The sequence below is a fragment of the Lithobates pipiens genome, unplaced genomic scaffold (assembly GCF_037356315.1).
Source record: "Lithobates pipiens isolate NorthernLeopardFrog02 unplaced genomic scaffold, aLitPip1_a1.2 Scaffold_1, whole genome shotgun sequence".
NCBI classification, from domain to species: domain Eukaryota; kingdom Metazoa; phylum Chordata; class Amphibia; order Anura; family Ranidae; genus Lithobates; species Lithobates pipiens.
In genome coordinates this window covers 240,260,137-240,277,601 of record NW_027507685.1, presented here as the reverse complement: position 1 = coordinate 240,277,601, position 17,465 = coordinate 240,260,137, and the positions used below count along the sequence as shown (strand labels likewise).

General features: G+C 41.5%; 2 protein-coding genes across 2 annotated transcripts; both read left to right on the top strand.

Annotated features, from left to right (window-relative positions):
• Nucleotides 1-2,374: 2,374 nt before the first annotated feature.
• LOC143987862 (olfactory receptor 5AR1-like) lies at nt 2,375-6,410 on the top strand. Its single transcript, XM_077486995.1, has 2 exons — nt 2,375-3,271; nt 6,378-6,410. Exons 1-2 carry the CDS (start codon nt 2,375-2,377, stop codon nt 6,408-6,410), a joined length of 930 nt encoding a protein of 309 aa, XP_077343121.1.
• On the top strand, nt 6,387-7,664 carry LOC143988374 (olfactory receptor 5AR1-like). Its single transcript, XM_077488297.1, has one exon. The coding sequence runs from the start codon at nt 6,593-6,595 to the stop codon at nt 7,502-7,504; it is 912 nt and encodes a 303-aa protein (XP_077344423.1). The 5' UTR covers nt 6,387-6,592; the 3' UTR covers nt 7,505-7,664.
• Nucleotides 7,665-17,465: the final 9,801 nt, after the last annotated feature.

The window sequence follows — 17,465 nt, the reverse complement described above, 5'->3', positions numbered from 1 at the left end:
TTTATTTCCGGATCAATGGAAAAAAAGATCACCAACAACAACTTGAAAACTGCCTCAAATCAATAGAGGACTGGATGACCACCAACTCCCTCCAGCTGAACCAATCAAAGACAGAGCTTCTTATCTTACACTCAAATCATAAGCCCGCAACCAAAACCTCCTGGTCTCCACCAACCGTCTTTGGGCAGACTATCTCCCCAAAGACCAAAGCGAAGAGTCTCGGGGTTATTTTAGACGCATTTTTTATAATAAATATCCCCCAAAAATATATAAAAAAACCTTTTTTTCCCTCAGTTTAGGCCGATACGTATTCTTCTACATATTTTTGGTAAAAAAAATCACAATAAGCGACTATTGATTGGTTTGCGCAAAAGTTATAGCGTTTACAAAATAGGGATAGTTTTATAGCATTTTTATTAATAATTTTTTATTATTTTTTTTTTTACTAGTAATGGCGGCGATCAGCGATTTTTATTGTGACTGCGACATTGTGGGGGACCCATCAGACATTTTTGACACATTTTTGGGAGCATTGTCATTCATACAGTAATCACTGCTATATAAATGCAGTGATTCCTGTGTAAATGACACTGGCAGTGAAGGGGTTAACCGGTGGGTGGCAGTGTAGGGGTTAAGTGTTCCTAGGGGTGTGTCTAACTGTGGGGGGGTTGGGCTTTCATTTAGTGAACACTGATCTCTGCTCCAATCACATGGAGCAGAGATCAGCGTCACTAGTTGCTAGGCAGAATGGAGAAATGCTGTTTACTCGGCATTTCCTCCATTTGGCCGCTCCGTGAGACGATCGCGGGGATGCCCTCGGCGATCTAGTCCGCGGGTCCCGCGACCGGACTCACGGGGGTCCCGACCAGCGCGGGATTGAATATTGGACGTACCTGTACGCCAATATGCCTGCCCGTGCCATTCTGTCGACGTACATCGTCGCACGCTGGTCAGGAAGTGGTTAAATAAACAAAATATACTCACAAACACAGCAGTAAAAAAGCATGAAATGCCGGCCAGCATGCGAAAGCCCGTTCAGAAGGTCAATGTAAGTGCTGACGCAACTCCCCTCCTTGCAGGATGGACACAACCGATCGGATTGCCGATTCAGATTTTTGAGATCTAGAATGGGTCTTACCTCTCCGTTTGGTTCTGAAACTGTAAAAGGTTTGAATCAAAAACCTATGCCCTGTTCCACTAAGGGAACCTCTGATATCACCAACTGGGGTAATAGATGATCCAAAGCCTGAAAGAGAAATTTCTTTTTCTCTGGATCCTTGGGAACATCTGCCCTTAGAAAAAGTCCCTCTGTCCCTCTTTTCTCCTTATTTGTCCCTCATTTTGGTCTGATCTATATCATTGTATATAAAATGCACTATTTATCTTACAAAAAGTGTTTCCCAGTGCTAAACCTTTCATCCATTTTCTAAATCGTTGATTTTGTAAATTTTAAAAGCCAATATAAAGGAATCGTAGTGGTGAAAAAATGCACTTGTGAGTTTACTTAATGCTTTTTTTTTAAATAATTCTGCTTTAAGGGGGAGTGACAGGCGGTGTGTCCTATGCCTACATACTTTTGCTAATAGGTGTCCCGCCCCGTTCCCACCTCAAAAAGTTGGGGGGGTATGGTTAAAACCCCCAAACATTATATATTTTCTGAAGATAGGGACCTATAAAATGGTGGTGAAACTTTTTTATGCCACATACCATTAGTGCGCTGTGAGATTCTCACAGATAGGGCCCACATCATCTTGTCTTTCCTCCTGACTGACTGTCCAAAAACTGTCCCTTTCATTAATTAGATTTCATTTCTTTCAATTACGGAGACTCAGAGTTACATATAGGCATTTCCTAGGCCAGTCTTCCTAGGCATACCTACCTCTCCAGATGCACATCCATCAATTAAGGTATTTTTATATTTGTATAACTCCTCATAAGAGCCAGCCTAATGCTTGCATCAGGGCTGAGGGCTCCTGAGAGGAGTACTGAGGACGGGTGCTGTAATGTGTTCAGGAAGCCATGTACAGCACCCTGCTGGCCCCCACCCATCAGCCATGTTCTGGCTCCATTGCATAGAAAGGCACATAGACTCCTTGATGTCACATGATCTATAATAAGGTATGTAATGAAAAAGGTGAAAGTTTTTTTTATATTACTAGCATGCTGATGGCAGGGACACAAGCAACAACTAATACCTGATAAAGGTTCTAACCCCTCATCAATCTATCCAAACCTAAAAAGATGAGATTTCAGGAATCATGTTAAGATTTAAAGGGTTGAAAATGCAGACTAGAATTGATAATTCATCAGCTTTCATCAATATAATGCATCAATATTTCCAGCAGTGTGAAGAATACTTTGTATATTTTATTACATGGATTCAAATAACAAGACTACGGTTTCCTATTTTATAATCAATGGGATTTCAAATGTCCCCAAATTGCAACTTCTGATTTTCCTCCTGGTTCTTCTCATTTATCTTCTGACTCTTGGTGGAAACCTGGTCATTCTTCTATTGGTTTGCCTGGACTCCAATTTCCATACTCCCATGTACTTCTTCTTGGCCAACTTGTCTGTCTTGGACATGTCCTCCTCCACCACCACTCTGCATAAGGTTCTTGTAGCTTTTTTAACACAAGACAAGACAGTCTCTTTCCTGGGTTGCATAGCACAGTTCTACGTGTTCTCCTCCTTGGCCTGTAATGAGCTATTGATATTAACAGCCATGAGTTATGACCACTATGTCGCCATCTGCAATCCCTTACATTACTCTATCCTCATGAACCCAAGAGTTTGCACCCTCTTGGCCACAGTCTGTTGGGTCGTTTCTTTTTTAGAGGTGGTACCCTATCTGGCACTACTGTTGGAAGTCTCATGTTATAAATCCAACATCATAAATCATTTTTTTTGTGATCTTGTGCCTCTTCGCAGTCTCTCTTGCAGTGACACCTCTGCCTTGGAAATGTTGAGCTTCATTGAAGTACTATTACTTTTAAGCCTTACACCCTTTGTCCTCACCTTCACTCCTTATGTTTTCATTATTGCTGCAATAGTAAGGATCCGTACAAGTGGTGGGAGATATAAAGCCTTCTACACTTGTTCCTCACACCTCACTGTTGTTGTCCTTCTCTATGGAACCCTGGTGTGTCAGTATCTCGATCCAACCAGAGAGGACAGTTTAGAGTCCAATAAATGGTTTTCACTCTTTAATAGTGATGGACGAACTTCCGATGGGACGTTTCGCGAATGTGGACCACGAACGGGGACGACTGTTCGCGAAACCGAACGTTCGCGGCGGGCCCCATTGACTTCAATGGGAGGCAAACGTTTCAAACCTTTAGGTCGAATTTCCAGCCACAGGATAATTATTAGCTGGGCAAACATAGTCCCACCACATAGCCAATGACATAACACATGTATGAGGTGAATTTGGGATCGATAACTACAAGCATTCTTTTTTTATATGGAAAATTGTTCTGACAATTCAGGACTGTGGAGCGCATGAAGGCAATGGAGGAGAGGGAAGGTCAGGGACCAGGGTAGGCAGAGAAGAGGGTGCAGGAGATGATCACCAGCAGCGTGACATACAGCAATGACACATGCACCGTGATAGAGGCATCTGACAACAGCACCGTGATAGAGGGCACTGACATCAGCAGCGTGACATAAAGCATTAACACCAGCACCGTGACATACAGCATTGACAGCAACACCGTGATAGAGAGCACTGACATCAGAAGCGTGACATACAGCACTGACAGCAGCACCGTGATATACAGCACTGACAGCAGCACCGTGACATACAGCACTGACAGCAGCACCGTGACATACAGCACTGACATCAGAAGCGTGACATTAAGCACTCACACCAGCACCGTGATATACAGCACTGACAGCAGCACCGTAAGCAGCCCCAGGAGAAAATCAGCACAGCCAGGGATGGTGTGATCCCCTCATAATAAGAACCCCCAGGGGGTGCACATAGCAGAGAGTGAAGAAGAGGGTGCAGATCGAGAGGATGAGGAGGGTGCAGAAGAGTAAGGCTGAGTGAGCCACTCAACCAAGTCTGGTGCGTCCTTTAAAGTAATTGAACGCACCTTCTGCAACTTCCTACTTAGGCTCAAGGCTGTTGCTCCTGTCCTACCCCTACCACCCCTGCGGAAGAGCCTGCCTCTTCCTCTGCCTGTCATTTTTTAAATGACCCTGTGACAAAACTCTTAGTCCCTATACCGATGAAGGACTGGTGCAGTATAGGGCAGCGGTCAGCAGTGGTGCACCTCAACCCTATGTATTGTGGACCGATAACAGTCCTTATAGAATAGCAGACTGTACCTCACTCAACCCTATGTACTGTAGCACCCTAGACCAAGTTACCAGTCCTTATAAGAACTTTTGTGGACCAAGCAGGTTGTGTGTTAGTGATTAGCAGACTGTACTTCAGTCCCTATACCAATGAAGGACTGCTGCAGTATAGGGCAGCGGTCAGCAGTGGTGCACCTCAACCCTATCTATTGTGGACCGATAGCGGTCCTTACAGAACAGCAGACTGTACCGTACTCAACCCTATGTACTGTAGCACCCTTCACCAAGTTACCAATCCTTATAAGGACCTTTGTGGACCAAGTAGGTTGTGTGTGACTGATTAGCAGACTGTACGTCAGTCCCTATACCGCTGAAGGACTGCTGCAGTATAGGGCAGCGGTCAGCAGTGGTGCACCTCAACCCTATGTATTGTGGACCGATAACAGTCCTTATAGAATAGCAGACTGTACCTCACTCAACCCTATGTACTGTAGCACCCTAGACCAAGTTACCAGTCCTTATAAGAACTTTTGTGGACCAAGCAGGTTGTGTGTTAGTGATTAGCAGACTGTACTTCAGTCCCTATACCAATGAAGGACTGCTGCAGTATAGGGCAGCGGTCAGCAGTGGTGCACCTCAACCCTATCTATTGTGGACCGATAGCGGTCCTTACAGAACAGCAGACTGTACCGCACTCAACCCTATGTACTGTAGCACCCTAGACCAAGTTACCAGTCCTTATAAGAACTTTTGTGGACCAAGCAGGTTGTGTGTTAGTGATTAGCAGACTGTACTTCAGTCCCTATACCAATGAAGGACTGCTGCAGTATAGGGCAGCGGTCAGCAGTGGTGCACCTCAACCCTATCTATTGTGGACCGATAGCGGTCCTTACAGAACAGCAGACTGTACCTCACTCAACCCTATGTACTGTAGCACCCTAGACAGACCAAGTTACCAGTCCTGATAAAGAGCTTTGTGGAACAAGTGAGTTGTGAATGATTAGCAGACTGCAGCAGAAGGGCAGCAGTCAAGTATAATATTCTTTCTATATTTGGAAGAAAGAATATTATACGTGTACAAGCCTATTACCATACCACTGATACCAGTCCTGAAAAGAACCTTTGTGGAACTAATAGTAGCAGCAAGTCTTTAAACTGACCCTCACTGCCTGACACACTGCTTCCTTCCTGTCCCTATACAAAGTGGCAAAAAAGAGGAGACTGGAACGATTAGTGGTTACTGGAATAGCTCTTTTGTGGACCTGATAGTAACAGCTAATGATGATGATGATGACTAAACTGACTCTCCCTGTAGCACACACCGTCCTGTCCCTTTCTCTAAACTGACAAAAGACACTCAGGCTGCTGCAAGAATCAGTAGCACAGCAAACCTATATACACCTAACACCTATACCAGTCCTGAAAAGAACTTTTGTGTGCCAAATAGACAGGCGGTGTGTCCTATGCCTACATACTTTTGCTAATAGGCGTCCCGCCCCGTTCCCACCTCAAAAAGTTGGGGGGTATGGTTAAAACCCCCAAACATTATATATTTTCTGAAGATAGGGACCCCAGAGAATAAAATGGTGGTGAAGCTTTTTTATAACACATAACATTAGTGCACTCTGAGGTTCTCACAGATAGGGCCCACATCATCTTGTCTTTCCTCCTGACTGACTGTCCAAAAACTGTCCCTTTCATTAATTAGATTTCATTTCTTTCAATTATGGAGACTCAGAGATACATATAGGCATTTCCTAGGCCAGTCTTCCTAGGCATACCCACCTCTCCAGATGCACATCCATCAATTAAGGTATTTTGATATTTGTATAACTCCTCATAAGAGCCAGCCTAATGCTTGCATCAGGGCTGAGGGCTCCTGAGAGGAGTATTGAGGACGGGTGCTGTAATGTGTTCAGGAAGCCATGTACAGCACCCTGCTGGCCCCCACCCATCAGCCATGTTCTGGCTCCATTACATAGAAAGGCACAGAGACTCCTTGATGTCACATGATCTATAATAAGGTATGTAATGAAAAAGGTGAAATTTTTTTTTGTTTTTTTTTATATTACTAGCATGCTGATGGCAGGGACACAAGCAACAACTAATACCTGATAAAGGTTCTAACCCCTCATCAATCTATCCAAACCTAAAAAGATGAGGTTTCAGGAATCATGTTAAGATTTAAAGGGTTGAAAATGCAGACTAGAATTGATATTTCATCAGCTTTCATCAATATAATGCATCAATATTTCCAGCAGTGTGAAGAATACTGTATATATTTTATTATATGGATTCAAATAACAAGACTACGGTTTCCTATTTTATAATCAATGGGATTTCAAATGTCCCCAAATTGCAACTTCCGATTTTCCTCCTGGTTCTTCTCATTTATCTTCTGACTCTTGGTGGAAACCTGGTCATTCTTCTATTGGTTTGCCTGGACTCCAATTTCCATACTCCCATGTACTTCTTCTTGGCCAACTTGTCCGTCTTGGACATGTCCTCCTCCACCACCACTCTGCATAAGGTTCTTGTAGCTTTTTTAACACAAGACAAGACAGTCTCTTTCCTGGGTTGCATAGCACAGTTCTACGTGTTCTCCTCCTTGGCCTGTAATGAGCTATTGATATTGACAGCCATGAGTTATGACCGCTATGTCGCCATCTGCAATCCCTTGCATTACTCTATCCTCATGAACCCAAGAGTTTGCACCCTCTTGGCCACAGTCTGTTGGGTCGTGTCTTTTTTAGAGGTGGTACCCTATCTTGCACTACTGTTGGAAGTCTCATGTTATAAATCCAACATCATAAATCATTTTTTTTGTGATCTTGTGCCTCTTCGCAGTCTCTCTTGCAGTGACACCTCTGCCTTGGAAATGTTGAGCTTCATTGAAGGACTATTACTTTTAAGCCTTACACCCTTTGTCCTCATCTTCACTCCTTATGTTTTCATTATTGCTGCAATAGTAAGGATCCGTACAAGTGGTGGGAGATATAAAGCCTTCTACACTTGTTCCTCACACCTCACTGTTGTTGTCCTTCTCTACGGAACCCTGGTGTGTCAGTATCTCAATCCAACCAGAGAGGACAGTTTAGAGTCCAGTAAATGGTTTTCACTCTTTAACACAGCTGCCGTGCCCTTGCTGAACCCTCTGATATACAGCCTGAACAACAAAGATGTGAAAGGACACTACGTGTAATAAAGTATTATTAGGATTTATTTACTTATTTTTTAGCTCATTGTTATGTCTGATGTATTTCTTCTTTGTACACTTTTGAAGCTGTGGAAACTGTTAAAAGGATCTCTTTATAAAAAAAATGTTGTGTGAGTGGCTTACCAATTACACAGCTGTCTCAGTTAATCGCTATATTGTGTCTAATGTTTATTTCCTATGATTATCAGCTCCCCCTAGTGGCCATAATACATTTCCTACTTTGTTTAGGAAAATAATGCACCATGGCCAATAGATGGAGCTGACAATCATAGGAACTAGACCTGATGGAAAAAGCTCTGTATTTTGTTTCCGCCTTTAAATTTTCAACTTAAGACAAAAGACCTGTGCTCTCAAATAAGCACCAACTTAAAAATTGCAACGTCAATAAAAACAACAATGCAGTCATGTGAGAAGAAAAGTCAAACTAGCATGTGTCCAGTGAAATGCTGCATGTGCAGATCAATACTCCAAACATGCCAACTCTAGTGCACCACCACCAAGAGACAAAAGCCTCTTACCAAAAAATGTGGGACACCGCACAACAATATTAGAACACAGAATGGATGAAATAAATGACATTGCTAATACTCATAATGAGGAGATAGAAACACTCAGAGAGGAAAATTCATACCATACTGCCCGCATTGAAGGTTTTAAAAACAGGGCCAGGAGATCTAACCTGAGAATTCGTGGAATAACTGAAACAATAATAGATCTCCATTCTACAATTACAGCTCTCTTCCAGGAACTTGTCCCATCTATCCCTATTGAAAGGCTGGAGATGGGCAGAATTCATAGAACCCTGGTCCCCAAAAAAGATGCTGGCCCCCGAGAGATATTGTCTTGAAATTACATTATTTTCGTACCAAACTACAAATAATGGGAGCTGCTCGAAGTAAAGACATTTTATCTGACCAAGGATATCGCTGTGAAATATTTCTAGACCTCTCGCAACAAACTCTCATTAAAAGAAGAGAGATGAAACCCCATCTACAAATTCTCCAACATCATCACATTCCATATCTTTGGAGTTTCCCATTTGCCATTCGAGTCTCTCACAAAGGTACCTCTTATACCTGTAAAACAGTGGATGACCTCTCAACAGTGATTCTTGATCTTCGCCTGTCAACTCCGGATAACTCAACTGAAGGTCCCAAACGTCAAGCATTGTCAAATTCTCCTACAAATCGAAAAGATGAAACTGACCAACAAGCCCATTCAAGTATCCATAAAAGGAGTCGCATAGCATCAACACAACCAGATCCTGAAGACCAAATGGACTGAATTTTTCTTCTTGGTGATCCTACAAGTTAAATTTATACTTATTGACATAACATTTAGAATGACAAAATATATGTAATCCTTAAATGGGAATATATTCTCTATTCCCCAAAAGTTCTTTAATTTTAGGATACATAAATAAGCTCTTAAAATTGCTATTACTTTCTTGGTGTTTCTTGAGATGTCATGAGCTTTACTTTATTTCCCTAACTCATCACATCTAAAGAAATTAAAATCCTTTGTGAGATTTCTTTTTATTATTTTTTCAGCAATGTTAACAGCCACCTGCACATACACTGATTTATGTCTTCCCTCATAAAAATGGGGATCCATACCTTCCTTAAATACTATCCCCTCATATCTCCTATATATCTTTAGTGTATTTGCAGGTCATTTACTTTTATTCTATATACACTATTTATTTCTTTATTTTATTTTTCTTGATAACGTGATATTTATCACATTTTCTGTACCCTATTTGTTCAAATACCGGTTTACAAATATATCTAATTGATAAGGTTTCATTTAATTATTATTTTGTGTTTCCTTTTTAAATAGTGAATCGTTAATTTTATAATTACCAAGTACTTTTTAAAAGAGGCTGTCTTTGTCCCGGAGACAGTTCACTGCACCTCCCACTTAGTCCTCGAATAGCTGATCTTATTAATCGGATACTCTTTTGGACACACTGTATCCCTGGATTGATGACTTTTCATCACTCTATGGATACTATCGCCTCTTAGGAACAATATTCCTATCTATTCAAATAAAACTTCTCTTTTTCTGCCTTAACACCTGATAATATTTATATTGTGAATCTACATATATTTCTTCCCTCAAGTTTAGATTCCCTATTTACCTTCTCCCCCTCCCCCTAGAAATTCTAACTCATTCCTAGATAAACAACTTAAGATCTTATATTTTCTCACATACTAGTCAATGATGTCATTGAATGTGATCACCCATGATGTCCAAGGTCTAAATTCCCCTCCCAAAAGAACTACAGCTTTTCATTCATACTCTACACTCTCTGCCCATGTTGTTTGCTTGCAGGAAACACATTTTTCCTTACAGTCCTCCCCAAAATGTTTTAGTCATCATTACCCCCAGGTCTATATGGCTTCGGCCTCTACTAAACAAAGAGGTGTCTTCATCGCACTACTCCCTTTACCCTACATGAAGAGATCAAGGATCCCGAAGGGCGTTATATCTTGCTCACAGGCCTACTGTTGGATGATGAAATAACCATAATCTCATATTATGCCCCCAACAGAAATCCTCTTTCAATTCTCTCACATCTATTTTCGGTTGTGGAATCACATAAACAGAGTACCCTCATAATATGTGGTCACTCAAATCAAGTCATTTATCCAATTCTAGACAGATCTCCAACTCCATTACAGACCCAACGTCCTGCATACCGACAACTCCTAGATCAATACTCCCTACTGGATATGTGGCGGGAACAAAATCCAAGAAGAAAATCTACACACTACTCTCACCCCCACAAGCAGTTTTCCCGTATAGATCACCAATTTGTACGTGTGAATACCTCCACTTGTATACTGAATTCTTCTATAATCCCAAGTGCTTGGTCGGACCACAATGCGGTCATGACTACCTTCTCTTCTCTAATCCCAAAATCTAAACATAGATCTTGGTGCATAAATGACAATTTATTAGCAAATCCAACTTACAAACTTTAGAAACTACCATTCAATATTTTATCTTTAATAATTCATCCACAGACACTAATCCCTTACTGTTATGGGAAGTTCTAAAACCAACTATTCGGTGAGTCTGTATAAGTCAAACATCTCATCCTCATAAAACAAAACAACTACATAAACTTGAAGATGCCTTCTATAAAGCCTCTAAAAATTTAAACTAAACTTGAGTATGATAAAGCTAAATTAGAACTGGATCTCCTTCTAACAGACTCAGCAGTGCAGGTCCTTAGAAAATCAAAACATAGTCATTACATGAAGGCAAACAAACCAAACATATTCTTAAGGCCCGTACACACGATCAGACTTTTTGACAACAAACATGCAAATTAGCTGTTTTGGAGCAACATCCGACCGTGTGTACGCTCCATCAGACAAACTTTTTCTGTTTTCATCGGACTTTTGTTGGCTGTGCGAACGGACAAACTTTCTGGCATCAAAAGTCCGATGGAGCAAAGTCCGAACGTGTGTACGCAAAACCATCGGACTTTTGTACAAACACGCATGCTCAGAATCAATGCAAAAGATCAGACTACAATACAGAAGTTGACCAAAGGTGGCGCTGGAGTAATTGAACGTCCTCTTTTGAAGTGTCATCAGTACATTGTGACGTCACTACGTTCATGTTTGTTGTCAAAAAGTCCAATCGTGTGTATGCAATACAAACTTGTGGACTACGCCCTTTGTACAAAAGTCCAAGGGAAAGTTTTCTACAAAGTCCGATCGTGTGTATGAGGCTTTAGCCTTACAACTACGGAGAACTGAACACATTCCAAAACCAATAAGGCTTAAAATAAATGCAACTACTTATACTAGTAACCCACGGAAACTAATAACATTATATAAAAACACACATAAATTTAATCAAAAAGAAATTTGATACTCTACTATCATCCATCCAACTTCCTACCCTCCCCACTACCCATCAAGAAATACTAGATAAACATATAACTGATTTGGAAGTCAAAGAAGCAATTAAAACCCTTAAATTACACAAACGCCCAGGCCAAGATGGCTTTTCAGCCACCTACTATAAATAATTTATTACCCTACTCTCCCCATTAATGACTGCTGCTTTCAATTCTCTCTTGGAAGGAAATTCCTTCCATACAGAATCATTATATGCATCTATAGCTATGATTCCTAAACCACATTCTGACGATTCATCCTGGTCGAATTATAGACCAACCTCAATATTAAACTTGGATGTCAAAATACTAGCTAAGATCCTCGCTAATCGTCTAAACTGGGTTCATTCCCCCCAGACAAACAGATGACAGCATTCGTCGTGCTACCTTACTAACCCATATAGCCCGAAAATGCCGGATCCCTGCCTGCTTCCTCTCAATTGACATACAGAAGGCATTCAATTCTCTGTCATGGCCTTATCCTGATGCTGTTCTTCACAAATGGGGATTTGGAGCACAGTTCCTGACATGGGTATCCTCTCTTTATCAAAACCCGAAAGAATACATATCCTACTCAGGATTTCAATCTGACCACTTCAATATTGAAAGAGGAACTAGGCAGGGATGCCCCTTGTCCCCTCTTCTTTTTTCCCCGGCAATAGAACCCGTTGTCCAAACTTATAAGATCCAATACAAACATAAAAGGCCTTGAATTAGGACACAACACAAATTATGTCTATTTGCTGATGATGTTTTGATATTCCCTACACCTCCACTAATATCAGCCCCAAATCTCATTGATACATTTAATAAATTTGGTTCAATATCAGGCCTGAAAATAAATCCACATAAATCTAAAGCCCTGAATATTTCACTCACACCAGAATTGCAAACACAGCTACAAAACTCCCTCCCATTTACTTGGGCAACAACACATATAACCTATTTAGGAGTCTCACTCACAGCTAATCCTGACAATTTATTCTCAGCAAACTACCCGCCCATGCTAGCTCATCTTTCCTCTTTACTGAAAAGATGGTCATCCTTACCACTGGTTTGGTTGGGTAGAATCTCTGTGGTAAAAATGTCAATATTGCCTAAGATTTTATACTTATTTAGGGTGCTCCCTATCCAGGTTAATGCACATTTTTTACGAATCTTTCAACGCAAGACAGCTCAATTTATTTGGGGCAAACTTCAACCTCGTTTACCACAACCTACACTGTACATGCCCCAGATTAAAGGAGGTCTGAGTGTTCCGAACTTTTCAAAATATTATTACAACTTGCTGAATTACCCAAATATCATGCTACTAAAGAAATTCCACTTTGGGTAGCAATTGAATCAGTTGAATGTGATCCACTTTCTGCATCAAATTTTCTTTGGCTTACACCAACTCAAAGCCGTACAATCACGTATCCTATTACTAAACATAGCCTCTCAATTTGGGATAGACTTAAAACACATTTTGGTCTCCAATCTCAACATAACCCACTTCTTTCTTTCATGAATAATCCCTTCTTTTACCCAGCTTGGACCTCTCCATTCTCCTTCTCCGCCTGGCTTAATGCTGATCTTATGCGAGCCCATCACTTGTATCTGACAAAATCACACCTTTTCCTACACTTTGTAATACCCACAAATTACCACATCATGAAACTTTTTGATATTTACAAATTAAGAATTTCCTGTCACAATATTCTCCCTCAAATTTGACATCTCCTAATTTTACAATCTTTGAAAGATCTTGTACAACAGACCCCCATAGACGAGGGACTCATCTCAGATTTATATACGCAGCTACTCTCACACACATCCTCCACATCTAAACTGGAGAATGAGTTAAATCTCCAACCTGACACATTAGATTGGACTCAAATTTGGCTTGCTACAAAGTCAGCTTCTCCAAACATTGTAGCCCTTGAAACGAACTACAAGGTTCTTACTAGGTGGTATCTAGTTCCTGCAAGAATATCCAAATTTATTCACCAATAACCCTCCCAATGCTTTCAAGGCTGTTGCGACTCTGGTACCCATAGCCCTTGTACACAAGGTTGGACATTCTGACAACCAAATCCGTTGGATTTTGTCCGAAACTGTTGCATACACACGGTCGGACAAAGTTGTCGGAAAATCCGATTGTACATAACGTGATGACGTTATTTCATAACGACGGGACTACGTTCAGGCTAGTAGCCAATAGCTTTGGTCTAGGAATTTGATCTGAGCATGCGTGGCACTTTGTCCGTCGGAGTAGGCTACACATGATCGGAGTATGTCCGATCGGAAAATATTTCCGACCAATAATTTGGTCCGACGGAAACAGTCCGATGCATACCACACACAATTGGAATATCCGACAAAACGCTCCGATAGGACACAATCCGACGGAATCTCCGACCGCGTGTACAAGGGCTTATTCATATTTGGTGGACCTGTCCCATTGTTCAAACCTTTTGGTCAAAAATATTTAATATACTTTCTACGATATTTTCAATAAACATATTACCTGATCTACTGGTGGCCCTTTTAAACAGCAAACCATCTAATCTAACACATTGTCAATTCAAGCTTCTACTGTATGTTACAATGGCTGCTAAACAATCCATAGCGAAGGCTTGGAAATCAAATACACTTTGCGTTGTGTCAGTTAAACAGCGTGTAAACACAAGCTACGATTCATGTCAAAATAGAAGCGACCTTACTTGATAATATTGCTAAGTTTGAAAAGATGTGGTCCCCCTGGATTAAACCACCATCTACCACCAGGACTTAATAATCCACTCCTCTTACCTTGTGATAACTTGATATTCACCCCCATTACTGCTATATGATCCATAACATCATTGATTCTTCTGATGATCCCCCCTCTCCCACTTTACATTAAACTCTTTAATTCCATCTTATATTATTCAACCATATAGTAGGTTATAGATTTATATTTATTACTATAGGTAAAGTTACATAAGACATACTTGGGATGGTCGGGATCATTGTCCATCCATATGGGACAAACCAGGCCAATAGCTGGAACCTGGCCCCGTTTGGATGGACTCCTTTCCTGACAGAACCTAGATAGATCTGTCATAAATAGACAATACTTTGTTTATTCAATCTTTACAAATATTGTACTATTATTCTTCTAGTTTAATCTTAACCTCACCAAGTATTGTACTAACAATAATAATTATAATTTGAAAAGTGCAGAAAAGTTTACACATACTCGTATACCTTGTTTTTAAGACATGAATTTATTATTTTTACTCTTCTATGTTTATTTGAGAAGTTTCTCTATTCATGTTATATATATCATATTTTATTGTAAAATATGTACTAATAATATGTACTGTATTATCTTCAATAAAATGGAGAAATAGGCCTTCTGTGTACAAAGAAAAAGTCGTAGATCTTTAAGTTCAGATCATGATAAATAGGGGCAAACACAAAAGTGTTGCATTTGTAATATTGCTCAGTATATATAAAAATAAACTATTTAATAAAATCACCAGATCTGGCAATTAGTGGTTACTTCCAGTAGGCAATGATGTCAGCAAGAGGGTCCACTGACGCATTTCATCATCAAAGAACGCTTTCCGGGGTATAGATTGATATATACATCTTATTTGACAGCTGGTGAGCAGAGGGGCTGTTTTTAACTGCCATTTGATGCCCGCTCCTTTTTCCTAAATTGGTGCCTATGAGAGGAACTATACTAAAAGGAACATATGACACACATTTGAGACCAGAAGAAGTGGATCAGTCCACGAAACGCATCGTCTTTGGTTCCACTTCTTGTCTATCCTGTAGACTCATGTTTTAAAAAACAAAACAAAAAACCACACGTCAATTTCCTCTGTAAACATACATCCAATGCATATTTAAAATGTGACTTTAATGCCCATTTGGGTGGATTTTATTGTAACTTTGTATTCACATAGAATATATTTTTACTGGCTTGTTGTGCTACAAGTTTACTATGGGAGGTAGGGATGAGCTTCGTGTTCGAGTCGAACGTACGTTCGACTCGAACATTGGCTGTTCGCCCGTTCGGCGAATTCCGAACGTTTTGGCCGTTCGCGTCAAAATTCGAGTGACGCGCACGCGGACCACAATGCACTGCGTTGGCGCAGTGCATTGCTGTCCGATGATTGGCCAAGCATGCACTGTGACCCCGCATGCTTGGCCAATCGCAGCACCGGCAGCGAGGAGAGCCATGATTGGCCACAGGCAGGATGCCTGTGGCCAATCATAGCTCAGGCTGTGTAGTGCACGCCCCACACTATATAAGGCCGCCTTTAAGGCGGCCTCCTGTAGTGTGTTACTTTGTATCTGAAGCAGTGGGTGTTCTGTGTACCTTCAACACAGTACACACCAATCGTTTTTGGCTGATTTCCTATCTTGCTGCTGTGTAGTGGTTGTTGTCTGTGCCCTGACTGCAGTATACACCACTATATTCACCTCACCTATATAGCTAGTGATCTAGCTTTAACCACTTAACAACTGCCCATTGCCGATTAATGGCTTCAGGGCGGTTGTTTAACTCAGAGAGGCCGTTAATTAACGGCCTCCCAGAATTCTGCTCTCGCGTGCCCCGAGGTGTGCGCACTCGAGAGCATCCGTGACCGCCGGGTCCATAGGACCCGGCGCATCACGGTAAACGGCCGCTCATAGCGGCCGTTTACCACGTGATTGCTCCGTCAAATGACGGAGTGATCACTTGGAAACAAACCGGCGTCATGTTATGACGCCTGTTCCTCCCTCCCCTTTCTGTACCGATCGGTACAGCGGAGGGGAAAGAGATCGGTGTCAGCAGCGATGTGGGCTGCATCTGCAGTGCCCACATCGCTGCTCACCGAATTTAACCCCTCAATTCCCTGCCAATACTCTGCAATACCAGTGCATACTCTGCAGTACCCTGCCATTACTCTGCAGTACCCCCCATTACTCTGCAGTAACCCCCATTACTCTGCAGTACCCCCCAATACTCTGCAGTACCCGCCATTACTCTGCAGTACCCCACCATTACTCTGCAGTGCAGTACCCCGCCATTACTCTGCAGTGCAGTACCCCGCCATTACTCTGCAGTGCAGTACCCCGCCATTACTCTGCAGTGCAGTACCCCGCCATTACTCTGCAGTGCAGTACCCTGCTATTACTCTGCAGTACCCCCAATACTCTGCAGTACCCTGCTATTACTCTGTAGTACCCCGCCAATACCCCGCCAATACTCTGTAATACCCTGCCATAAATTGCCATACCCAGCCATACTCAGAGATACCCAGCCATACTCGGTGATACCCTGAAGTACCCAGCCATAGACGCCCCCCACCCCTCACCGCCCTCCGGTGCTTCTACCAACTCGCCAGTACGATAGGTGAGATGTGGGGTCATATTGACCCCCCAGATTTCACTGTAAAGAGGACCTGTCACCCCATATTCCTATTACAAGGGATGTTTACATTTCTTGTAATAGGAATAAAAGTGATCAAAAATATATTTTTGGGAAAAAAAATGTCAAACTAAAATAAAGTAAAATGAACAATAAAAAAATAAAATAAAAATTAAAGCGCCCATGTCCCCATGTGCTCGCATGTGCCACACATGTGAGGTATCGCCAAGAATGTTAGAGCGAGAGCAATAATTCTAGTCCTAGACCTCCTCTGCAACTCAAAACATGTAACCAGTAAAAAAATATTTAAAGCGTCGCCTATGGGGATTTTTTAAGTAGCGACATTTGGCGCCATTCCACGGGCATGTGCAATTTTGAAGAGTGACATGTTTGATATCTATTTACTCAGCATAACTTCATCTTTCACTTTATGCAAACATTGGGCTAACAAGTGGTTAATAATAGAGCTTGCAGTCAGTAGTGTTAGGAGATAGTGCGTGCTGTCTGCATGCTCTGTACCCAGTACATGCCGCTATAATATAGGGCAGGCCCCTACTTTCAAACATCCAACTTACAAACATCTCCTACTTGCAAACGGAAGGAGACAGCAGCAAGTGAGATGAAAAAAGATGGACGACAAA

What these genes read in the sequence shown, in the direction of transcription:
- LOC143987862 (XM_077486995.1), top strand. Translation starts at nt 2,375, where the DNA reads ATGGATTCAAATAACAAGACTACGGTTTCCTATTTTATAATCAATGGG. An exon ending in GACCACGAACGGGGACGACT is followed by an intron (nt 3,272 to 6,377) that starts GTTCGCGAAACC and finishes TTATATTACTAG; the next exon opens with CATGCTGATGGCAGGGACAC.
- LOC143988374 (XM_077488297.1), top strand. Translation starts at nt 6,593, where the DNA reads ATGGATTCAAATAACAAGACTACGGTTTCCTATTTTATAATCAATGGG.